The sequence below is a fragment of the Cyprinodon tularosa genome, unplaced genomic scaffold, assembly GCF_016077235.1.
Source record: "Cyprinodon tularosa strain WSP-4 unplaced genomic scaffold, ASM1607723v1 ctg986, whole genome shotgun sequence".
Taxonomy (NCBI): domain Eukaryota; kingdom Metazoa; phylum Chordata; class Actinopteri; order Cyprinodontiformes; family Cyprinodontidae; genus Cyprinodon; species Cyprinodon tularosa.
The window spans coordinates 122983-149802 of record NW_024039769.1 but is presented as its reverse complement, the minus strand read 5'-3'; the positions used below and the strand labels follow the sequence as shown (position 1 = coordinate 149802).

Sequence of the window (26820 nt, the reverse complement as noted above, 5' to 3'; positions counted from 1 at the left end):
TGAACTCTTTCAGGAATGTTTCCAGTACCTTATTTAATTTATGCCACAAAGGACTAAGGCAGTTCTGGAGGCAAAAAGGGGTAAAACCCGCTGCTAACAAGGGGTAACTAACAACACGGTTGGTGAGTGTATAGATGTATTCTAAACCATTTCACTAAATAAGACTGTTTTGTAAGAATATTTTTCCTAGGTTTTTTTAATTTATTCATTCTGTGTATATCTGTTTAGTCCTGCTCTTTAACTAAAGCTGGTCTGGTATAGTAGGGTCAGGTTGTTTGATGATCTGGGGTTGTTCTGATTTTTTAGGACCTGTATCATTTAACTTTACTGATGAAACCATGATTTTTTCTCTGTCTTCCACCATGAGTTCATGATCCTGAAATAAAAAAATAAAAACTGACTCTGAATGGCACAATCTTTGTTTCGAAATAGTGCTAAAATGTGATTGAGACGCTGCACTGTCGCCTTTAACAGGCCGTTCATGCTCAGCAACCTTCTAATGTGACTGAATAAAAACAATCCTGCAAAGAAAGGGCGGCTAAAACATCTCCAGGGATGTATATGTTGAAACAGGGTCTTGCATAAAAAGAGGATAAGTTTGATTTAGACAGATATAAAAATTATTTTCAATTTACCCAGATTATATTCTGATATGAAAATTTGCTGTGATCAACAGAAAAAACCCAAGAAATCTGGTATATTTCTAGAGAACTGTATATGTATCCTTTGATGCAGGTTACAAAGATGTTAAATCACTCAAAAGATATTCTTATTTACAGTTGTCATTTCTTTTAGACAGCGGCCCATTTGGACAACAACATGAAAAAAAAACAAAAACCCAGCAACAAAAACCAATTAACGTACCAGCCATTTGTTGTGAATTCAGACAATGGCTGGAGCTTGGCAGTGAGTCAACCCTCTCCAGCTTCCTTGTCTTGGTTAATTAGTCTCTCTGTATCTCTGGGCCATCTTTTAATTACTAACCAAAAGGCCTCATTAACATCACACAAGAGAAGGAGAACGGGGGCTGATAGTGGGAGACGGGCCGCCACATTCGGTGCCAAGATCAACAAAGGCGACCAGTCAGGGTGACGGCGAGAGCGCGGGGGCCTCGGGGTGAGCGGATTGAAAGGAAAACCGATGACACCTCCGTTTAGAAGACGACTCAAAGGAAGATACAAACGGAAACATCAGGGTGAGGCTGTTTGGAGGAGGAAAGAGCAACAGATGGAGATTTAACTACTAACAATAGGGTTGATTTAAGAGGAAAGGACCAGAACTTTAGCGTGACGTTTTGTACAAGCCTGTACCGACCTACAAAAAAGGATGAGAAGAAAAAGCAGCGAATGATTGAAGAATTACCTCCTCTCTGGCTTTCCGTTCCGCCTCCTCCTGCTTCCGCTGCCTCTCCTCCTCCTCCAGCACCTTCCTCCTCTCCTCCCGCTTCCTTTTCAGCTCCTCCAGCTCAGCTTCGGCCTCCTGCTGCTTCTGCCTCATCCTCTCGAACTCCTCGCTCTCTGCGTCATCACGCCGGCGCTTCAGCTCCTCCAGCTTGCGCTCTGCCTCCAGGCGGGCGTCGTCATCCAGCTCGTCGCCAGCGGACACCTCGGGGGAACGGACACTGCTGCGGCTGAGGCGGACAACAGAACAAGGAATAAAGTTACCTCCTGACACTTGATCTGGACTTAATATTTAAAACACAGAAACCCAGATTTTCTTTCTGAGAGAATAAAAAAAAGCAGGACTCCTCTGCAGGTAAAGTTAGCTCCAATTGGAGGTTCCAGAAACTACTGACCAATCGGGGCTGAAAGCAAGTGTATGCCACACTTTTTAGACTTCTCTTTGAAGATCTCTTGATAAAACACACCATTTAAAAACGTATTGTGTTGAGCAATCCCATTTATTACCAATAAAATACACAAAACTCCACAGAAGGAGAAACTCCCAATATAATGGGTGGATACAAATGCTACAAATTATAAAATCTTGGAAACTTTTCTTGTGGCTGAGGATCTAAGTTTAAACTTAGCAAAAAGCTCCTAAATATTTCAGGAGACTTGAGGAGACGCAAACGATGACTCAGCATGTTTGTACCTGAGGGTCCTCTCAGGTTTCTTGTGCTGTCTGGGAGCTGCCTCGTCATGCAGCCCTCCGTTATGCTTCCTCTGATCCTCCTCAGAGTCTTCCCTCTCGTCCACCTGTCGCAAAAAAAAAAAAAAACTCCCATCAACCACCAGTTGTAAACCAGCAGGAAAAGGAGGCGGAGAATTCAGAAAAGGGGGCGTGGCCGATTGTGAGCAAAACCCAAATTCAATGTGACTGAAAAGTGCTGAGATGTTGGAGTGGAAGTGGTACAGGAGGAACACGGTGATCACTTTCTGGAGCGTAACAGGGCCTGTAAAAAGTCGCCACGGTTACGGAGTGAACCACGCCACAGAAACAAGGTGCTCGGGTAATTTCAGTGTCCTGCTCCTTTAATCACATTTAATTAGCAAAAGTTTGTTTTAGTTTTCAGGAACTCCTACAGAGGCCTGATTATGAATCTTAAACACATTAAGACACTGAAGTTACCCTTTGAAGCGGTGCAGCAAACCTACACTGAAGTTCTTACCGCATGTATGACACCTCATTATCCTCTGATTGCTGTATCTCAGATACCTCAAAGTCCTCTTCAATGTCATTTAGTAATATACGCTGGCTGTCTGTTTGGATATCTATATAATCATCCTCAGGTACCTCTTCAGCCTCCCCTGATGCTACTGAATCCTCCTCAACCTCTGAGTTTGCCGGCTTGGCCTGATTTGAACTCTCACTGACTACCGAATGGGTTTCTTCTTCAATGAGATCCTAAGAAAAGGGATTACAGCAGTCCTTTGAAGCACAGGTCTGGGATTGGCTCGAGGATTTGCATTTCAAAATAAAAAATATAAGAGACTTTTCCTGCGTACCTTGTGTTGCATTACAGTCTCCTCTGTTGATGCCTGGAGAGAGAAGCATCATATTTGCACCGTTTGTAAGCAAAAACTAAATTAACACCTGGTTTGCTTATTTTAATGCACGTTTTGTCTAAATAAAGACCTTTAATTATTTATTCGTTTTTTTTTTCAATATGCACAAATGATATACAAATAAAACCTTATCAATTAGAACTGCATCTGTGAAATTTTTACATGAGCCTAAAAGCACATTTAGTTTCTACACCCTGCTGGTCCATCATCGAAACATGCTATCAGAGTATGGTGAAGTTTATGGTTTTAATGTTAATGAATTAATGAATTAAACTGACCTGTTCTCTCATGTAAGACAGTCTTGGTTTGGTTTCTACAGCTTCATCCCTCTGCTCCTCCTCTTCCTCTCTCTCAGGAGCAGCTTCCTCTTCCTCCTCTCTAGGTTCCTCTGGTTCTTTTTCCTCCCGCCTCGAGCTGATGCTTTCAGTCTTCTCTTCCTCCTCCACGGTGTCACGGTAACGCCGGCCGCGCGTGTGCCTCTCCTCCTCTGTGCTGTTTTTCTCCAGGCCGACGCCGTCGCCGGCGTCCGCGGCGGTTGGGTCCAGCTGCCTCTGCCTCTCCAGCGCCTCCTTCATGCGCCTCTGCCGTCTCTCCTCTCGCTTGGCCATGCGCTCCTGCAAGGCCTGGTCCTCATCCTCCCCGCCATATCCATAGGAGCTGCTCACAGAGATGGATTCTGTCACGCTACGGGGAGAGAAAGGGGACAATCTGCCTTAGTCTGTGCAACACTGACTCCATTAAGAAAACACTAACAGCTTCTTTGATTTCTTTCCAACCTTCTTTAACACATCCACTTAAACTGTACCAGAAAATCTAACCTTTAGCTGCTGTGTAACTCTTTTGGTCTTACATGGGTTTTAATCATGAGGAAAAGCCGCTGATTATGTGAAACATCGAGCCCGGTCATGTTTGAGCAATCCGTGCTGCTTTTAAAGCAAGTATTAATCGTCTGTTCAAACGGAGATCAGTGATATTATCGGTTATTGATGTCGTATTTCAGTCAAAGTTGGAGGGAAAATGTGTCAGATTTTTTTTAATCTGTGTCCTAAAACCAATGCCAAGCTTATGTGGGGGTCATTCTATTTAAGTAATGTTGTCAAAGTTTCAGTTCACAGTCTTATTATTTGTTAAGGCCACAAATCTGACTTCAAAAGGTATTTCCTCCATTTGACATTTTAAATATTGGTTGAGAGAATCGAGCCTGATTTGCTTTATATCTAGATTGATAGGAAAAACATGAAGTAATGCATTTTAACATGATGCAATCTTTAAATAAACCTAAGCAAATCCTATATGATATAACAGAGATTATAAGGAGACCCAATAGAGCAAGGAACATTAAAATAAGACTTTACGAAGGAGGGTGGGGGGTAGGAGGAGAAGATTGTTATATTTTTTTGCTTTGTTTTCGTTTGATGTTAAAAATCAAAACTCATCTTCCTTGTATGGTGTGTTTTTAAGACTATATATATCAATAAGTTTACTTTATAAAATACAAATTTTCAGTATAACTGTAAATGCTTACTATACACTATAAATATCTTGTAAAAGCTTCTGTTAATAAAACAAATCTTTTTTTTTTTATAAAATGTATAATTTAGCATTTACAAATATTACATAAAGTTATTGATCTGCCTCTTATGGCATCTTATCCAGAGTTGCCAGTAATTATAGACTCAAAAATATAGCAAAATGTTTATACCAGATATGAAACAGATCTTTTTTTTATTTTTCTTTCTGTTCAATAAAAGAGAAAACAGCAACAATGATGATGCAGATAAGGACAGAAGAATACAAAATATCCAGATGGTTTCCCACCGTTTACAATTTCCTTCCAATCCTTCACCCTTTCAGCAAAAGGTCAAAACTTAGCAGCTACAGCGCCAGGCAGATGTAGAAAAATCAAGGGTTTGTGTTTTTGTTGTGCAGCGTAATCTGTTCTGTAGGAAACTGAAATAAAAGCAGGAAAAACGGAAATCTTTTTCCATTTTCTTCACTTTTTATCCAATTACCATCTAGATACATTTTAACCTTAGGGAATCCTGAAAAAAACAAATCGGGTAGAAAAGCAAAAAAAAAAAAAATTAAAATTATTAGATTTGTCTGTGTTTAATCTAGTATCCAAAAACATGATTAATACGTTAACTGCTCTTTCTAAAATGGGTGTTTGCACCAATAGATCTAATGATCAAACTTCAAAGAAAAAAATTATTTAAATTTAGTCTCAAATGGGGCCTGCTCAGGTTAGCATTTAGCTCGACTCATCATTGTCTCTGATTTTCCAAACTAAGATTGAATCTGCTGCAGGTAAACCAACATCTAGTTCAAATATCTACATCTTGAGTATCAATCTTATGCCAACACGTAAACAGAGCATATCCTTCGATCTCACTCAGACCAGCATGACTCAAACTATTCTGACCTTAACGTCTGGCAAACATTACCCTTCACTCCAAACAATCAACAATGGTTTGTGAGAGCTTGTTCCTGGCTCAGCATCCTCAGGCACAATCCCCCTGTTGTTTCACCAGCCCAGGATGTATCTCTGAGCCCAAAGGGAGGAAAAATTCACCACCACAAAGCAACGTTTGTATTTTTGGATGTTAATTCGTAATCACTCCAATGAGATGGGTTTTTACTCCCGCCTCCTTTTACTGTTTTGCTCTTCGAGCATTTTTCAGAAAGGGATGAGATCATGCATTTTGTTTTAGACATGTTCTAGGAAGGAAGTGATTCCGACTTGCTGCCCGTCTCTCTAATGAGGTCACTGACTTCATCTCAGTTGAAGAAGCACATTTTATCAGCTATACTGGTCTGGGTTCAACAAGTTTAAAGCTTAGATAGCCTTTTCTTTTGCTTTAATACAACTGGAAGATGGAAGTGACCAGTTTAGGCGGCTGTGCCGCTGTGAGAGTTTCACCTGTGGCTGTTGGTCAGGACGCTGCTGTCTGGCTGGCTGCTTGGCTCCTCGCTCTCCCTGCTCCTCAGCCTCTCCTGGCGTGCCCTGCGCCTCCTCTCGCGGGCAGCCTCCTCCTCGTCGTCATCGTTCCTGAGCATGCTAAGGGGAGCAGAAAAAGAGGAATGTGAGAGGACAAAATGACTTTTTCTTCCTTGCCCTTTCTTTCTTTACGCAATTTCCAACCCTCCTTCCGATCCTCATTTAAACCTCCAAGTCAAACTTCAAAGAGAAGGACTCTTTAAATTGAACTGTAATCGCCACGGTGACCAGGGCTGATGGATTTGCTTCGCTTTTTTTTTTTTTCCTCCCTTTTGCCCCACTCCTTCCTCTTATCACGTTGACCTGTCAGCTTTGAGACATCTTATACTTCTTATCGAGGCTGCAGTTTTCACGAGCTGATAAAAAAAGTCAGCCTGAGACCTCGCTTGGCTGCGGATAAGAGAGGACCATCAAAGTGTTTCTGGCTTGTCCGAATCTGGTCTAATTTATAACCGATCTTAACAGTTAATAATTCTTTGAGAAAGATATAAAACCAGGAATCAGCTTTTCTAACATGAACAAAATTGAATGAAAAGTAAAATCCACTAAAACGTCTTTACAGTGTGCTGGAGTAAGATGGTCAGTAACTGAAGACATGAATGTCAAAGGCACAAAATTGCAATTATTACTGTAATTTTGCATATATTGTCAACCAGTTGAATTATTTTACATTTAACTTAAATAAAGATCTCAGTGAAAATCTTACATTTCATTGCTACTGAAACTAAAAACTAGTCAGCCCTAATTTCTCTTCCTTCATTAACAACCTCCACACTGACCAGTGTGGCTTAAGTCTTTTAAATACTTTGAAGATCCCAAAAAAGTGTTCTTGGTCTCATGGTGGCAAGAATAGAAAAAAAAAAAAAACTTTTTGCTTTTAAGTGTTCATATTTCATGAGGTCAGCTGCTAAGCAAACAGGAAGTGCCCTCCACTTTAGCCTACATAACTCCACAAATGAAAACATGAAAGCAACATGGTGGCTCTGCAGGCCTTTTAGATTGATGAAGAAATGGTACACAGCACAATATTTACATTACATAGAAAACACATTTTACTGATATCTATATTTTCTCACTGCTAGCCAATTCGCATCAATATCATACAGTTTACTCTAAGAATTTCTGCACCTGAAAAAGGGTGACTTTTCAATCTCAAAAAACGGAATCATCACTTTTCCTTATTTAAAATCTCCACTCAAACCGAATACACAACTGTTTTGACACGCTTATGTACGCTGCTTTCAAGGATTGAACAAAAAAATCACAGTTTCCTACTAGCAAAGAGAAGAGAAGTCAGAGAGAAAAAAGGCACGCATGCATATATATCAACAAAGAAGAATGGTTTAATATCGATATGATCTACTGATATTGCCGTTATGGCCAACAACTAATCAGGTTTTTTATATTTCCTTACCTATTCTCCCTGAAAAACTAACCACAGTGCTGACATTTTCTCTGTGCTTCAGTTCAACACATAATCCAGCGCTGCATCATTATTTTACTCTTGCATCACTTAAACAAACATTGCATGACTAAAACAAACATGACCTCGTAAAACAAAAAACAGTGACTATATGGAGACCAGCTGTTATCATTGCTCTGGTTGTCGTTATTGGACTCACACAGGTGTGTCTAAAAATGATTAACATCGGCCGATACAAATGTTGATGCCCATATCTAATGGGATACCCATCTTCTAAAAGAAGAGAATTCAAATCATCAGTGGACACAAAAACACTTTAGTTACCTTAACTTATAGGAATTAAAATGTCAACAACTCTTTGTCTAAAATGCGGCTTCTGCTTAATAAAAATTTGTCCCTTTTTTTGTTCCTGACGGAATACGCTACCTGACTGACGGAATACGCTACCTGACTGACGGAATACGCTATCCGACAAAATACGCTACCTGACAGAATACGCTACCTGACTGACGGAATATGCTATCTGACAAAATACGCTACCTGACGGAATACGCTACCTGACGGAATACGCTACCTGACTGACAGAATACGCTACCTGACGGAATACGCTACCTGACGGAATACGCTACCTGACTGAATACGCTACCTGACGGAATACGCTACCTGACTGAATACGCTACCTGACTGAATACGCTACCTGACTGAATACGCTACCTGACAGAATACGCTACCTGACTGACAGAATACGCTACCTGATGGAATACGCTACCTGACTGACAGAATACGCTACCTGACTGACAGAATACGCTACCTGACTGACAGAATACGCTACCTGACTGACAGAATACGCTACCTGACTGACAGAATACGCTACCTGACGGAATACGCTACCTGACGGAATACGCTATTCTACAAAATACGCTACCTGACGGAATACGCCAGCTGACGGAATACGCCAGCCGACGGAATACGCCAGCTGACGGATTATGCTACTTCTATAAAGTAATATTTTATCGACTAAAAAATAAAGATCAACTAAAACCCATAATAGCGGCAAAACTTTATGGCTGAAGCTATCTGTTCTCATTTGCTGGTCAAAAACTAAACTTTCCAAGCACACAGCAGGTGCATTGAAAGGTCAAGGCAGGTTATGAGTAAACATCTGGTTTTTGGATTAGTTTTCACAACTCTCTTGCTCTACTTACAATAATGCCCAGATATTAGCAAAGATCTACTGTTGAAAAATACAGAACAAGCAATACTTTGGTTACATCTTACTGCAAAAATGATCTAGAAATAAGTCAAATGTCTTAAATTAAGTGTATTTGGCCTTAATTTGAGCAGGTAAATAAGATTTGCCAACTGAACTTGTATTTTTACTCTTAAAATAAGATAATTAGATAGTAGCACTTAAGATAAGACAATGCAATTGTTTTTTCTTATTTTAAATGTAACTTGTGTCTTAAATGTCTTGTTTTGTTGACAAAGTGACTTAGCTCCTCAATTTAAAAGCTAATGCACCTATTTAAAAAAAATGACTTGTTGAGATTTAGATTTTATGCAATGTTAATGCGATCAGCCACCAAGATGTCATGAACTGAAATAAGAATAAAATCCTAAAAATAATCAAACCCTCCCTTTAAAAAGAAAAAAGTAGATATGATGGAAAGCAACATTTTCCGTTCTCTATCAGAGACCAAGTTGTAGTAGTGTGCCTGGATGACACTGTACTGTAAATAAAGCAGCTGAAATATATTGCAAAGCAATTATATTTGTGCTATTTTATTTCCTACCCCTTCAAACTTTAAAATTCCTGCCTGAAACCGGGTTATTCGAGCCACCTGACGTTTATGAACCGAGCACCACGCTTCATCGGCGTTGCCCCGGCTGACCCTTACACTCCCACAGCTAACCGCATGCCCCCGCTACCTCAGATCACAGCGCAGCTTTTTGAGGTCAGCCAGCGAAGCATGCCTCTGCATGTTAATTGCAACATGTGTGGTGAGCAGAGCCAAAGCTCCTCTGGTTTTATGTGAAGTTTTACAGCTTGTGAACAACTTTTCCCTTCATTCCTTGCTTTTCAGCTGCTACTCCTCAACGAGCTCTGTCTCTAATTTTGCTCTCATATGAACAATGTTGTCATAACAATAACAAAAAATCTGCTGACGCCCATGGAAGGCCTATGGTGACATTAGTGATGTCAGGCAATGCTTTACATATGTGATTCCTTAAATCAGAGATCCATAAGGGAGGACATCTCTGTTCATTATTATGAATTAATAATAATTGTAGTAATTAAATCTTCACTATTCAAGGGTCCTGCCATCTGGACTTTGACCGGACCACATAAAGTAGATTGTTGATTTTCTCAAACAGGATTTTCTCAAATATGTTACAGTGAATTAGAGTCGAAGATTGTTGCTCTGTCTTTGAATACACTATCAAGATGTCCTCTGGTTTATTCAGATACAACTTTGCAAGCATAAGTTGTGCTGCAGCTTCTGGACATTTCTTACTTATAGCTTTGTTTTTCCCCACAGCTCCATGAAAGTCATGGAAACTTTCATTAGCATGACAGAAATGTTGCATAAGAAGAATGAAGATGATATCTTTTACTTTCAATCATTTTATCTTGCAGAAAAAGCCTAAAAAATTAACTAGGATGTGCAGTATACTTAGGTTTTGGCAACCTTTTTTTCATCCTCAGCTATATTACCCTGTAACAGAAAAGCTCATTAACCTTCATTTACTTTGCCATGGTAACATGATGTTTTTTGAGACGAAAAAGTAGTGAAACAACTGCTCCATCTCCCACAGGACCGATCCGCCCCAGAAACGGCACCGAATGTCATGAGAAAGAGGGAAAGACACGGGGCTAAAAATGGAACAAAAAGGGTCCTTGGTGGCTGCGATGGCGGCGACAAACTCAGGGTTAAAGATTCCCCCGTAGGAGAGAAGGAAAAAAAAACTCCTAAAAGCTGAATTAGCATTCCTGTCAATCACAGCCTTGGCGCATGCACTAAGCAAAGCCCTGATTTAATATACCCCCCCATCTTCCTTACCTGGGCCCCAAACTCTATCAGCATACTGACAGAAATATGAGGTGGGAGCAAAGGACAAGGGAGAGCTAGTGAAATGGGGAGCAGGGATAAAAAGGAGAAGCGGGAAATGAAAAACGGGAAGGAAAGGGTGGGCACAATAATGGAAAAAGGAGTAATCTGCAGATTTTATCACGGCCAACTTTTCCTGTACAAAATGATGTGCAGCCATGGTTATTATAAGCTTCAGCTAAGAGTGTTCGCTGGTGTACAGCATCCAACAGATGTCTGTTTCTAGGCTGACCAAACAAAAAATGGGAAGAAAACAGGAAAGATTGCAAGTAACATATATCTTTACAGTAAAAGCCAAAAATATTCATACGGCTTGAACTTAAAAAAAAAAAAAAAACTTTTATGAAGTTACCACTAGGACTGAAAGAATGAATCAAATTAATCCTTATTAATTGATAACAAACATAATAACTAATGTATAGAGCCTTTAACAACCTACTTAGAGCTGTTATTATAGCAAAATAATATAGTAAAAATAGAATTTCAGATAAAAAAAGTGGAAAAAGTGTTAGTTTCTTATAATTATCAAATTATTAATTGGAAAAATAATTAACGGATAAATCGCTTAGTAAAATAATCGTTACAAAAACATGTTTTGAGAGGCAGGATTATCATCATCAGCAACCTTTTATAGGAAAATTACAGTTTTTTCAAATAAAATCTTAAATGTGTGGCATGCATTTTATGTCCTTTGCTTTGGATTGCTTTGCGGCATCAGATTAAATATCATCCAGATAACATTTTTATTTTTACACATGTATAATTGGGTTAATGTTCCTTCCATTTCAGTTACACAGCACTTTGTGTTGCTCTATCACACACAATTTAAACTCTGTGACAATTTCTTAAACGTTGGGAGAAAAAAAACAAAAATAGATCAACAGACAGCTGAAATTATGTAGCATAGTTCTATATGAGCTTTCAGAAACTACTGTCTGCAGACAAAGCGTCACTATTAGAGAGCTTATTAGGGAGAAAAATGTCCAAATATTATTATTACAACAAAACATCCCAGAAATGTCAGTGAAATTTATTTGGGAAATGCTCATGGGAAAAGGCTTCTTAAACCCTCTATGGCAACAGCGGGACAGAGAGAAGAGAGGGAGGAAAGCGAGGAGAGAAAGGCTGCAGCGACCAGGAGGGAGGGCAGAGGAATTAAAGGATGGTAGCAGGAGGGAGAGATGGAGGGCGGGGGATTGGACTGGGCTGTCAGAAATGCTGACCCATTCCCACGCTGGCTTCCCTGGATTATTTCCTTTCCTACTCTGGGCTCATAGGACCAGAGTCCCCCCCCCACCCTGCGTTCCTCTGGGCCTGCTCCAAGGATACACAATGTTAGCTGATATACAGTCCCACCCAAATTGATTTCTATGCACAGATAAATGAGATCATATAAAATTACAATAAATACGACTACCTGAAACATGGCCGTTTGTCAGGACTCTCTGGGGGGGTTCAAACTTCACATAAAAAATTTGAATTAAGAAGCCAAATCTCTGCCTATGAAATGTTTTCATCTGTCTGTATCCATCCCCATTCCTGTCAGAACCAGAAGAAGAAGCTGGACCGGGTCATGTTTAGAATGGTCTGTTCAGCCAGGGTGGGGACTGTTTGACATGGCTCATTCACAGGGGATGGGTGTTGCTTCCTCAGCCCTTCCTGGTCTCTCAAGGGGAGTGACAGGAGAGGCGTAAAGAATAAAGAGGAAAGGGTAGGAATAGGTCAACAGAAAGAAAGAAAATGAAAGAAAATGCAGAAATAGTTGAGCGTTTTCTAATTTCAAAGCTAAATCCAATGAGACTCTTCAATAACATATCGTTCTTGAATGCTACTCCATATTGCTGGAAAATGCAATGGTTATTTTTCGAGTAAGTTTTGACATCTTCCATTGTTTTATGCACCGTTTTTATGCAGAATTACAATGAAATCCCTTGAATTTAAGCGATCCAACAGGTGAATCATAACAGATGCATTCTGTTAACACAAAGGATTTGTCAAAGTGGAGCCAAAAATGCATAGATCACGTCATCTAGCGACTTTTAGGACAACCAGTGGTGACTTTCCTTGCCCAAGACTTTGCAACAGCACATCCCAAACCAATCGATTGTTGTACAACCTTTAGATTCTCAATCCCTCTATAATGTTTGCCGGATGGTTATGCACCACAATGTATGCAAACTAAAGCTTTGCACTGTTGAATCATAGGGCATTTGTGAAAATGGTAAAACCTTTTATCTTTTTACCTCTGAACTTCTTTCGACCCAACTAGCTTTGGTTAGCTGGTAGTAGGGTTGCCGACCGTCCCTTGAAAAAAGGAATCATTACGCATTTAGAAATAGAAGTACCTGTCCCGTATTTAGTGGAAAAGGAACGCATTTGTCTCGTATTACTGCAAGAGTAAAAAAATAGTCAGTAAAAAGCTAATGGAAAATGAAGAACAAAGGCACCTTAGATACAAAACTTACGGTAAACTTGTTCCCGGGCCTTGTCCTGTGTTGTGACCAATGAGCTGACGACATATATGTAACGATCCAGAATACCCTCATCCCATTGGTTGAGTTAAGTCTTGCTCACGTAGATACAGAGTAAAATGGGGGACGAACAGAGTATTTTAAATTTATTTTAATGCTGACGCTGCTTTACTCAGCTTTACTCTGCAGCACTCAATGACAAACAACTCCTCACTGCTGTAAGAGCTTTGAGGAAATACAAGTGGAAAAAATAGGCTATCGCCTAGGGTTGTCACAATAATAAACTTTTCAACTTGATACCGATTACTAAGTAAAATATTCGATACTAAATACCTTTTTCGATACCACAAGGATAAAAACAAAGACTCTAAAATTCAACAGAAATATTTTCATTAATAAAAAAATACAATAAAAAAATAAAAAACAATAAGAACAATATTTTGAGGTTGTATGCTGTGCAAAAAACTTAAAATTTTTTATTAAGTGTTCCTTCCTTGGCTATGATATGCAGACATAACAATGACACTAGCCAAACCAGTTAACAAAAATAATTCACAGCAGCTACACCTGTTACAAAAAAAGTCTGAAAGTGAAAAGTGCACAGAATTATTCAATCACACAGTGTTCAGTAGAGGTGAGTATTGGCATGAGTGTTGCGATTCGATACACTTCGCGATACTTGGGTCACGATACGATATTATCACGATATTGCAGTATCACTATATATTGCCATATTTTCCCCAGCTATCAAAGTCAAATGAGGAGATAAAACAGCAAGTGCTGTATATTTTCATCAGAAAATATTGATTAGGTATTATTATCCATGTTGTTTGGTGTTTTCTTCCACTGTGACTGCCTCAAATACAGATTTGGTGCTGCACGCACAGTTAAAGGGCTCCACAGCGCTTTCTGCCAGAGTGGTGGTGCAGAGGTAGCCCATTTTCCCATCAATGTTTTATGTAACCATTTTTTTTATTTTGAAAATCGATACTAAGAAGTTATATTATATTGGGCAGCCGAATATCACGATATATCGCCAAAACGTTGTATCCGGATACAACGTTACAGTATTGATACTTTTTTGAGTATCGATACTTTTGACAACCCTACTATCGCCACATAATGCGGCATTGAGCTATTTTTCTTTTTTTTTCTGTTTTACAACTGTGGCCTTTAGTCATTGATTGCATTTAAGGCACAAATATGTTTACAAGTTTGCTGTTGCACCAAAAATGTGCACTATTTATTTATTGTTTTATATTAATTTTTACATTTGAACTTAAGCAGGACAGGCTTACGCTTAAGATACTTATTTTATTCAGCAAAGTTTGTTATTTTGTATTAAAAGGAATTGCTGGATAATCATTTGTTTTCCATATGTTCTTGTCACTCACAAATATGCATCTAATTCAATGCAGATTGAGTCAAATAGTAATAAAAAAAATCATTTCACACACAAAGGGGGGCTAAAAAAAACTACCACGCCAGGAGGGTAACGGCAATCGGGTCAGCTGGCTCCCACATGAGGTGTCCCTTTTTTTTCCCAGGGAGTTGGCAACCCTAGCTGGGAATGCTTGGAAATATTAAGCTAAACTCTTTTCAAAATAGCTGCCTTTAAAACAAGTTTGAAGTATAAATGCAGCACCTTCAATAGTTTTCAGTGTACAAAGGGGACCGCTTATGTTTACTAACTGCTCAAGTTGAAATTCTACCAGACTATAGTTTATTAACTTCATCTGGCAACTTTTTATTGAATTATGAATACTTCAACACAAAGTTAAGATGGGTTTGGCCAAAACAGCATGGTTTCGGAATAGACAGAGAAAATTCCATGTCTATGAGCCCTTTGGAGACATTCCTGTCTGAGTGTGTTCCACTGAAGGAAAACATACTGATGAGCAGCAATGATTGGGGGAATTGAGTGTGAGAAAGCTTTGAGGAAGAATATGCAAACGTGTGTGGCTTCATTCAATCGACCTAAAAGTAAATCAAAGCCCTCCGTTCACCTCTGTTAGAGCAACAATTTCCATACGACTAACAGAGGCTGATGTAAAACAGAACAGGGAATGCTTGGCTGCCTGTCTTCCATGGGATGCAGACAAAACATACATTTAGAATAAAAACCTTGAATGGCTCTAGTCAAGCTTTCATCAACTCTGATGTGAAACACACAGAGAAAATCTACTCCACGCAGACACTCGCCCCACACAGAGCACAACATAGTAGAGAGCAGCATGCAAACACCCAGTGACCACACTACTACTCACGCTAGATGAAAAAGCACTCTCCCACACAGACAATAGCAGTGTCCAAGCATGTAGTAAATGGAGACCTGGCCAGTAAACACATATAATCGGCAGGAATTTGGCATTCCTGCAGGCACCATTACATGGCCCCACATTCTCTCTGTACTTCTCATACATCCCCAGTTATGGTTGAAATCAAGCAGGACAACAAGATAGCGTGTGGTTCAGACTAAACTAAGAGAGGCCCAAAGCGTAAAAAGTACCCCCATTACAGATTTTTTATTTTATGTCATAATAACCTGAGTAAATACAAAATAGTTTTATTTTACCTAATTATTTATTTCATCTAGGTTAAAATGCTATAAAAACCAACATGGCCCTATTTACCATATATAGACCTCTACTCCAAACCAACTGCAATCCCTGGCTTAAAGGTATGAAAGAAGATTTTTTCAGAAATTAAATGTCCAGATTCATATTAAATGACTTAATTAATGGATGGCATTCTTGAATTTATGGTTCCGCAAACAATAAAAAATTTAATTCCACTTTGCCTACTGTCAAAAGTGGATTGGCGACAAACGTTTTGCGTACGTTCCTCCAGTACGTAGGCTCCAAGCATAACTCCTACACTGTTTGGCTAGTTGTCCGCCATTATGCCGAAGCACCAAGAAGTATTTCCACTCTAGTTTGCTGCTGCAGCTTTTCTTTCTTTGCCTATTTGTATAAACTGGAGCATCATGGCCAAAAAGAATCCTGACAAACCTAACCGGAAATGCAAGCCTTTTTACAATGTAGTCGAAGAGAGGAGAGAAAGTAGGAGAGAAGTGTAATTTAGGAGATTCTTTTCCGAGATGGCCTACCCTGAAGGAGCAAATGCATCTGAAAATGGATGCTTTGGTCATAAAACGTCTGCTGGACAGGTAAATTACGTTTAATTCTGTAGTAAGTGCTGTATTAATTAATTTAAATAATGAAACCTCTACAGTCAAAACGTGTAAAGTGATACGTTGTCAACAAAGGATATGCATTCCCTGTTGGTAGCCTAGGGGCATCCTGGCACTTTGCTGCCTCTCTGGGTGAAATACAAAATCGCCGACGGAGGAGTTTCCAGCCTGGAGAACTTTTGCAAAGGAAGGGGCACTAATGCATGCAGACGATTCAAAAATACACAAACAGCCATCGGACGCATCTTCCACCACAGAACCCTCCTTCTTGCCTTTAATACATCTAATCATGACTGGTAATAAATCTAAATGACCTCTGGAAAATTTCAGCCCACTCAATCTTGCTGAAAGGTTTTTTTATATAGTCTGAATGGTGGCTATTTCAACATCAATGGCCTGTTTAAGGCTTTGTCACAGCATCCCAATTTGATTTAAGATCTCCCTTTGACCAGGCTATTCAAACCTTAATTTGTTGTTCTGTTTGCTAATGTGGAAACCCTACTGTCGAATGGAAACAATGTAGGATTGGATCCACTCCTTCAGGATTTTCCGCACAAATTGTGCATCATTATAGGAAGCTATTCAAATGAAGCCGCAGCAAAGCACACCCAGAGCATCACACTACCACCACCATGTTTGTGGTTGCTTGAGAGTGTGCAATTCCCCTAATGTAAAGGTCCACTTGACAATAACTTTTTGTTGTTAGTACATAGAAAACTTTACTGAAGATGTGAAACAGATCTTTGTGTTCCTGTTTTGTGTTTTTTTTGTCTTCAGCAATTATTTCCCTGTAAATCTGATGTGCTTGAACAGAAGAAAAGAATGTGCAAATCCATAAATAATGTATAAGATTTGAAGAAACTCGGCGTTGAATTGAAGCAATGTCTGATCATGAGACTGTTAAGGAAAAAGCTAAACTGCTTTTTAAAAAATATATGAGATGGAAGATGAATGGTGAACATCAATAGATATTCTTAGTCACTGCAGATTTGTGTATACATATTTTAGCAATGGTGTTCGTGTTGTAAACTATGAGTAATAATATGAATGACAATGTGTGTAGAAACGTGCAAATATGCACAAACTACTGTATGTTCTCAATGATTATACTTTTGGAGTTATATGGACTTATAAGTTAAATACGAGCCAGTTGATGTTAAGGACAATAGGAAGGTGAAGGGTTATGATTACATAAGTTTAACAAATATATTTTTATATGTCATTAATTTTACATGTTTGCATGTGTTAAATTTGAATTGTTTTACTTGATTGTCTGAAGAAAATGTTCCATTGTTGGTAGTAAATGGTGATCCTGCTTTAGATGTCTTTCTGAGTCTTCAGTAAAAACCTGGATAAGTCCTTGATAAATTTATGGTTGATTTAAGCACTAGCTACTCCAATCATCACATTTTTGACTCCTGCGGTGCTTGATTTGTGCTCCAGAGCCTTGTGAATTGACAATAACCACCAAACTTTTTAGATGTCAATAGCAGTTTCTCACCTGCTTTTGAAGTTTTGCAGATTAAGGCCCAAACTGTGCCTTTTTTATATATAATAGCCTACTTTATGTGATCAGACAGGTACTATCTAATGTATCGATTCCTCATATCTGACTGTTATTAGATTTGGGAGTAACTAGGTATAAAATTCAGGCCAAATTTAGAGGACCTTTTCATTTCCGATTTGTATTTTCTAGTAATCTTTGTTATCTCTATAGTAAAAAAAAATCAGTCTGATTTGAAAAAAAATAAAGTTCAACAGTAGAACCCAGTAAGACACACTAAAAGACTAAAAAATGTAGATTGTTTTACTTTATTGTCAGTAACGCACTCACAGTAGATCCGTGTTGCCTGGTAGCTGAAGGTTTTTTGGCCACTCTGACCAAATATGAATGAACTCCAAAAACCCTTCAACAGTTTCTCTCAGTCGACCCTCTTCAGCTCCTCTGTCGCCTCCTTTAGTCTGCTTTTTCTGTCCAACTCGATCCTCTCTGCGTTACATAAACACTTGAAAAATGTATAAATAATTCTAGCAGTGGGTTGTGGGAAGGGGGTGGGGGGGGTTTGCCGTGAAACCATTAAGCTTCACTTAAAACAGCTATTAAGAGTGCATCTGAGGAAATGAGGCATGAAAGTCTAAGAGGTTGAAATTAAAAGAGGCCCTCAAGACATTACTTTTGCATAACAGTTTAACAAAATGGCTGAAGAGAATCTAGAATCAAGAGATCTATAATTGAAGAAGGGCTGCTGTCCTATACTGAATTCTTGCCATCTTTTTTTGGTTAACCCCTTTAGTGAGGGAGGGTAAATGTGGATCTGACTCAGAGTATTGAGTTTCTAAAAAAGTCTAACATCCACTTACTACTTTGATTCTTCATATCTTACCCCACTTACCCAACTAAGCTTGGGTTAAAATGTTAAACATACAATTTCCTGAAATATGTACAATCTTACAAGTGCACTAGCAATTAGCATTTGACCCCGACAGCAAAAACTAAAGTAAAAACTCAACTCAATCCGCAGCTGCCATAATGGTGTAGTGCTGAATTACAGTCATCCATCTATGCTAATTTAAGCAACACTAATCTACCTTCCCACGATTTTTAGGCACTAGTAGCTCTTTCTCCCAATTGACAGACAGGATATGAGCAGAGAACTTAAGGCCAATTTATACTTCTGACGCATAGCCTCTGCAACCGTCAAATCTGCGTTATCAAACCCCCCACACAGAGGCTCTGCAACCGTTGTCGTGCAAAATCCCGACTGCACGTCGGACAGTCGCAAACCCGCGCAGACCTCAAGCGGAAGTGCACAGACAAAAAGCAGCTATGATTGGTCCTTGGTATGCCTTTCCGGCTCTCTGTGTGTTCGTCCTTCTCGATTCGGTGCCGGGGCGCACCATTTTTAGAAAACCGAGCAGTAATAACAATGGATAACCACGACAAAAGGTTGATCGAGGAGTTTCTGAAGTAAAACCACTTGTACGATGCCTCAGTCTTGTTGCTTTGTAAAATAAACACTGCCGTCGGCGCCGCCGAAGAAGTTCTCATGACCACCTGCCGAAGTTCTCACGAGTTCTCAAATAGGCTCCCCCTAGCGCTTTGGTGGGAAACTGCTGTTCGTCCCTAGAAATTCCAGACCGATGTTGCAGACGCTTACCAGCAAAACGCGGTTGCAGAAGTATAATCTGCCCATTAGTAGGTATATACGGCCCGGTTTGCCATTTCACTCGACACCGACAAATGTCACGTTTTTTGATAATTCCTCTGCTCACCTATGTTTAATCATGATTGTGACTAGTTGAAATACTTGCTCAATTTCTAGTAAACCACTGCTCATAAAACAAAAAATAAACAAAACCCCCCAAAACATCTCTCATGGCATTGCATATTCATCCATGTCCTCTATGTTGGGTTGGTAGCCACCATCTGAGCAAAAATTGGTTGTAAAGACATTGAAAAGACATTTACACCCAAACAATGTCTACATTTGGTTGAAAAGTGAAAGGTGAAAAGCCATAATTGTTAGATTCTTGAAAAACTTATTGCACTAAAGTGCACTAAACGGCTTGATTTTGAACAACTATATGTTGGTTATATCAAGAGTGTGATGGACCGACCAGATGTAGCCTAAAAAAAAAAAACAATGTCTGGTGTTTGGAGGGCAGGAAGTTAGTTATACAAGTGCCTTCAAGTTTACATCAATAAGGATTAAAGAGAAAGATTATAGAGGAAATTGTTAGATATGAAAAAAAAGGTTCATATGACCAAAAACAAAAAAAAGTATTAGCTAGCACTAGCATGAAAAGACTTTATAGCATTTGGCCTCAGACGAGAAGAAACGCTGTTTTATTTTTTATTCTTAAACTGAAGTGCACTTTAAAGGTCCTACCCAGTTTGTTTTATCATGAATTGGTCGACCACACTCAAAACCAGGTGCATACGGTTTATTTAGATCTTAAATAAAAAAAAACAAAAAAAAAAACAAGAAACTAAAAGTGACTGGATGAAAAGTCAGGATGCCGCCAATTCTGTGACAGGCCAACCTATAGGAGTCAAGTCAAAGTGATGACTTTATCTTTATTTTAAAAGTCTTAAGCCCCCTGAAAATGAGAAAGTCATTGTTGTTCGATGCTGTGGCGTACGTATTGTTTACATTCAGACTAGGGAGTACCAATATGGAGGCTGGTGACTTCACAGCACCGTGTACTACGGTATTATCGTCAATGTTGCTATCAGCAATCCAGTGAATAAATAGAGATCAGTGGTTGGCGCTAGCAAAGGTTAGCTCAGCATGTGCTGTGAAGCTAAACGTCTGTGCTAAGAGCCAGTCCAGTTTTTAGGAATCTGAACAACATTCGTTTCTAGCTCAAAATCGAAAATGTCTACAGTGATGATACGTGAAGACACAAAAAGGAGCATTTTTTTTTAAATCAAATGTTTCAATTAGAATCTCAAAACAGCTTATTTTAGAAACAGCTTGTAATTTTATTTATTTTTTTCAGATATCGTCTAATGCGTCAAGTTATATTGTATCCGTATAGTTGATAAAATATCATTCAAAACTCCAGACACTGTATAATCTCTAAAGTTTATCAACACAATTTCCCATCATTTAGGTTTGGACACAACAGAAATGTAAGAAGAGGGACTCTTCTTTATTAAGATGCTAGATTAGTGAATAAACTTTACTTAAATTCAAAAGAAAACCAAAAAAAAATACCATTATCTGTATATCTGGTGCAATGTAGAATTAATTTGAAGATCTTGCCTCAAATATTTTGCAGATTTTCCATAGCAGATAAACTAAAATGTTGAATTACATGACTGAGATCCCTCTTTACACTCTTTATAAACACTGACAATATATTCTTAATGTCATGAAAGGAATGATAACCGAAAAACATCAAAGCATTGTAACAAATTTAACCCAGAGTCAATTTGTTTTCCATGAGGAGTGTGGGCTCTAATATAAGGTTTCTAAGCAGAAAGTGACCTTGGCCAGTTTTCTGCATCCAAATCAGACTTTTAATTCTAAAGCCATGGATGAAGAAACCCTTAGAAAAATAAAAACTGAGTCTAAACACTTTCTTGTCACACTGTATAAAGACCTCACAATAAAACCGCCTTTTAACTACCTTTTTGATTAGTCCACTTGGCGTGTTGCTGCTGAATCAATTTGCAGAAGCCAACTTGAGTTTAATCAGTTTCTTCCACTAAATAAAAAGAGGGTTCAAAAGGCCACAGTATTTGGAAGAGAAAATTGGAAACAGAGAGGCAGGGCATGATTGAACATTAAAGGTCATCACAGAGCGCATCGGATTTCTTATCAAACCTTTCTTCTTCCTGCCTGCTTTGGGGAAAGCCAATATCTGCTGAGTGATGTTTTTAAATGACCCAGCTCCTGGCTAACTCCCTCCCCTAACTTGGCGTGAGCATCAGAGGTAGTGTGCAAAGAATTAACAACCGGGGGAGTCATCACACAACACTAACTGCTCTGCAGAGCTTCCACAGCCACGACAAAATAAAGAAAAAGAAACCCTAAATGAAAGCAGACTCACCGAGATCAGACACAGGTGTTCGTAGACGAAGTGATTAAATACAAAATTATAAAAAGCATAAAACGGGTCTCACCGTTCCGCCTCCAAGCGCATCTCCTCCCGCTTTTGCCTCCTCAGCTCCCGGCGCCGCTCAAAGTCCAAATCCTCCATGATGGTGCCCTGAAGAGACATCAAACACAGATAGGTTCATTTTTCTGGGGAGGAAGGGAAAGCAATCATGTATAATAGTGATCTATTGCCACCCTTAGTAAATATATGTAAAAAAGCTCTAATACAGTCTTGGGTGTTCTGCATCAACACAGCTGATTCCAATGGATGCATAAGTTCCTCAGTAGGCCAGATGCTGCAGGAGCCTGATAATTACTCATTTATTATTTAAGAAATGCTGGAGAGACTCTCTTTAGAAGTGATATTGGACACCACTTCCTTATCATGAAAACTGATGATCATGATCTCATATGGAGGATTTATTACAAAAACAAAAAAAAAACAACCTTTTACTTTTTAGGTTTCTTTTACCACATGTTTTGGATCTTTATCCTGTAAAAAGGCCAAATGACAATGAGTCCAACAGATGCTTGATTATAATGTCTTTGCATATCAAAATAGTTTGAGGCTAGGCACTCAGATGAGGCTCCCAAACAAAAGGACGGCCCACAGCATCACAGATCTCCGGTTTCTTATTACAATAGAAATCATGTACTTTGAGTACAAATCATTATTTCATGCCAAATCCCATTAGAGTGTTTGACAGTAGTTAAATCCTAAATAGGTGAGCAAAACTTAACTTTTGAGCTTGTGATGGTAGGAAAGAGGTCTTTTTACCATTCAAAGAACCAGTTACAATGAAAATTATTTTGTTTTGCTGCAGTGCGATATTAAAATTAGGAAATTTTGACCTCCTTATGGTGCATGTGTGGGAAGATAACACTTCATGTTCATTTATCCCTTTTTATTGTTCCAGTTATCTTCAATGTTGCTTTTTTTTTGTCTTCAATTTTAAGAGTAGCTAAGTGAAAAAACAGCCATATGATTCTTAAAATAAATGCAAACTACAAACATCCCACATTTAAAGAATTATGGAAAAAAACACCACTACTTACATCCTAAATCAATAATTTCTATAAATGCCCCCACCCCCCTGAATACCTGTTATTAAACTATAGGCTGATTTTTTTTTTCCCCCTGCAAAATTTAAGGGAGATTAAGCTTCTGCAATAAAAGATGAAAGCGTTTTAAGCCTTTTTACACATAATAACCAGTGTTGCTTCCCCTTCACACAGACATCAGTCAAACGGCAGCTCATATAGAGCCTGCTTCTGATGTTTAAAAACTACGCTGGACTTAAACAGCATGACGCGCAACTTTAATTGCCACCTTTCTCGATGGGGTTATAATTTTGCACACACAGCTCCGATTAGTCATCAACAAGCTGAGGATTTAAAGCTTAAAAAAAACTGTTGGAAAGCCTCCAAACTAGCTTTAAAAAAAATAAAAAAAGAGAGGTAGGCTGAAGCTAAGGCAGGATGTTAATATCATCAGCTTGGAGTAAATCTAAGGAGAAAAAAACAACTTGGTACACGACTGGCTGTGAGGCCGGAGACCACCCAGGAGCTGCTGAGGCTTCCTTCATAAATCTATGATTCGTGCAAAAAAGAAGAAAAAAAAGACTCTACTGCACACCGATTGAAACGAAGCATGTAATGTAAGCTGTGGATTCACGCATATTCCAATAAAGTAAAGCTATAAAGTGCAAACACAGCTAAGAAGAAGATTTTTTTAAAACATTTCAATGATAAAAAGAACAGCGCCATACCTTTAATTAGCCTCCAAAGTATTTTTTTTCCTCCGTTAAACCATATCGGTTACTCTTAATTGGTTTGTCCGAGCAAAGCCTCAGAGTAACAACAGCAGTGGTCTCCCAAAGCTGGCCTCATTCGACAGAAAATGCTTGCATCTCTCTCCCTTCCCTGCTAGTTGTCCCTCCCTCCTCCTTTCCCCCTTTCTGCCTTTCTGTCCCCCATCTCTGCTTCAAAACTTTTCCTGTGTTGTTTAGAGACGTGTCAGAGCTTGGCTAAACTTTGTTTTCCCTCGTAGCTTCCTGTATGCAATAAGTTATGCATCCCCCCCTCCCCTCCAATAGACATTGCCACCCAGGTATATATTATGCAAACAAGAATGTGGGAGAGGCATTTGTGCTTGCACATACATGCATATTAATGAGTAGAAACAGACGTGTTTGTAAAAACACCTGCAAACTCTCACCCTGCTCACTGCATCTTCAACCTCTCTCATATGAGCCCTTACAGTAAACAAAACACAGGCCTCTGTGTGCAATTATACTCCAAAAGTGATCAGGTTCTTAAGAGACACTCGAAGGAAGAAATCTATGTTAAGCTTTACATTTATTGTCATTTGTGCAAACGAGGGCGTTGGGAAACGGCCATTCACACAACTGCAATTAAGACAATAACCAAAACCTGGTGAGACCTCCAAACATTGTTCTTATCACACGCTTTCCCACAAGCAGCAGCAATGAGGGGGTGTAACTTATTAGCAATGCAAGCACGCAAAGCATCCATAGCCTATTGTTACACATAATGCTTGATTTATACAGCTAAAAGGCATGCATTTTTGTTCAATGCACACAATTTCACAAAATGACTTAATGGCATGTCATCTGTCAACCCTTGGATGGAAATTAAAGATCACAGTTTGGATTACAGTTTGCGTTTCTAATGAGCAATAAACACGAGGAAAGCAATAAAGCTTTTTAAAATGCATTCTGTTTTTATTGTTAGGCTATATCCATGTCTTATGCTCAGTTATTAAAGCCAGTGATTGTGGGTTTGCGGTTATTTTCTTCCTCATCTAAAAGTGCTCCTGCTTTAGCACTTCAGTGTTTAGCCGTCTCTCTTTTCTAAACAATTGATAAAAACATGGTTGCTATTAACTTTGTGCAATCATTCCTGTTTTATCTTCACAAGAGGGTACACAAGGCCAAGTGCTTCTGTGACTCTTATCGTTTTCATTAACTTTGTTGTTTTTGTCCAAAGAAAGTAAAGCAACTTTGTGCTTTAATATTTAGCGGTGTCTTTGCTGGACAAGTCAAAGACATAGCTCCCATCAACTTCTCATATATAAGTTTTGTTTTCTTTTTGTTTAGAAGGTACACCTGGTCCATTCTACATAAATTCCACTCTCTTCCTTTTATTTCCAAAGAAGATACTTCTGCTCATTTGATACAGTTTTTAACTGAGTCTCTATCCAAGAAGATGAATCTTTTAGTGCCATCAGCTGTGTGTGATGTTTGATATTCTACACAATAGAAGGTAATCTTTTTGTATTTAGGTGTGTCCCGTTCATCTAAAAAAATAATTAATAAAGCCTATGATGGCAAATTGTATCATCTTTGTATTTATTTTTACAATACCCATCCCTAAACTTGATGCATCAGTGTTTAGCTGTGTCTCTTTTCTAAACAACAGTTGATATAAACATGGTTTTTATTAACTTTATGCAATCATTCCTGTTTTATCTTCACAAGAGGGTACACAAGGCCAAGTGTTTCTGTGAATCTTATCATTTTCATTAACTTTGTTGCTTTTGTCCAAAGAAAGTAAAGCAACTTTGTGCTTTAATGTTTAGCGGTGTCTTTGCTGGACAAATCAAAGACATTGCTCTCATAAACTTCTTATATATAGTTTTTTTTTTTTTTGTATGGAAGGTACACCTAATCCTTTCTACATAAATTCCACTCTCTTCCTTTTATTTCCAAAAAAGATACTTCTGCTCATTTGAAACAGTTTTTAACTGAGTCTCTATCCAGGAAGATGAATCTTTTAGTACCATCAGCTGTTGTGACGTTTCATTTTCTACATAATAGAAGCTAATGCTATTGTGTTTAGCTGTGTCCCTTTCATCTTACAAAAATGATTAATAAAACCTTTGATGGCAAATTGTGTCTTTTTTTAAATGATATCCATCCCTAACTTAATGCTTCAATGTTTAGCTGTGTCTCTTTAACAGAGGAATTAATGATAAACTGCTTTCTTGCATTCACCTTTCCAAAGCCGTTGATGGAAAGAATGTTGCCAGTCATCATTTGAGCTCTTTCTCTATAGACATGACTCTTCTCTGCCCTCTTAAACCCGCAATTAGTACAAAAACTGGCTGCTAGTACAGAGCCTGCTTCAGCTAGAGGTTTTATACCGATAACAGGGAGATGTTTTCTCCACTTTCACCAGAGGTGGTTAATCCAGGCGCAGAGAATTAAAAGCTTGTAAATGCATTGGTTTCCACCTTGCATTTCCAGCTCCACAACACAGGCTGGAGGCTAATCCTCTGGTTAAGTAAAGAGCACCAAATTTCACCATGCTTTTACAAGACTGCACAAAAATCTCAGCTTGATGTGATCAATTGGGTTTTATTTCATTAGCAACAAAACTTGACTGCCTCTCATGTTTAAAACTGAATTTCACTCCGTGATATGATTAAATCTGACCATGCAATTAGATTTTTACTAATATGCAGCTTTCTAAACCTTCTTGTCTTTTAAAGTCTTATATTGTTAAATCTGCACTTAAACAGTGTTATAAAATAATAGAGTTAAAATGTAATTAAAATGCAAAGCAAATGACTATTCCTTTCTCCAAGCTTAATCACCTGAGCCCTCAGAGAAAGGGCCTTTAGTGCAACCTAGAGGTGTAACTGTGGTGTGCACAGAAGGGACCACCCACACATTGCAAAAGCTAACAAAGCCAGGAGAGAGGAGAAATGTTCCATAAAGTTCAGCAAGCCAGGGTAAACATTTTGTCACATTTTTAACCTGCCTGAGCCTGTCAGCTGCAAAACATCTCCCTTCACTGTGTCCATTTATTCCTGTTTATCTCCATCTATCCACTCCCACCACTCTTTCTTAGCCTTTCCTCATCTGGGCCAATGCCTTCCATACTGGGAATAATGACACATTCACCAGTCAAATTACTACCTGTCGAGACTGCCAGACCCTGGCACACAGCTCTCTGTCTAAGTGCCAGTCTCTTGAAAGCCCTTTAA

At 38.8% G+C, this 26820-nt stretch overlaps 1 protein-coding gene across 4 annotated transcripts in view; it reads right to left on the bottom strand.

Annotated features, from left to right (window-relative positions):
- cald1a (caldesmon 1a) overlaps positions 1-26820 on the bottom strand; it is an 89259-nt gene that overhangs the window by 23401 nt on the left and 39038 nt on the right. For 2 of the 4 annotated variants that reach the window (XR_005279888.1, XM_038275977.1), the window contains exons 2-7: positions 21836-21921; positions 5929-6066; positions 3287-3692; positions 2949-2981; positions 2095-2198; positions 1363-1630 (exon numbers count right to left, since the gene is read on the bottom strand). Coding sequence is in view for 3 of the 4 variants with exons in the window: in XM_038275977.1 (XP_038131905.1) it covers positions 1363-1630; positions 2095-2198; positions 2949-2981; positions 3287-3692; positions 5929-6066; positions 21836-21912 (1026 nt within the window). In the remaining variant the exon portion in view is untranslated. Of the gene's footprint in view, positions 1-1362; positions 1631-2094; positions 2199-2948; positions 2982-3286; positions 3693-5928; positions 6067-21835; positions 21922-23578; positions 23727-26820 lie in introns of those variants that run through there. The other 2 variants (XM_038275978.1, XM_038275979.1) reach the window with 2 other exon arrangements.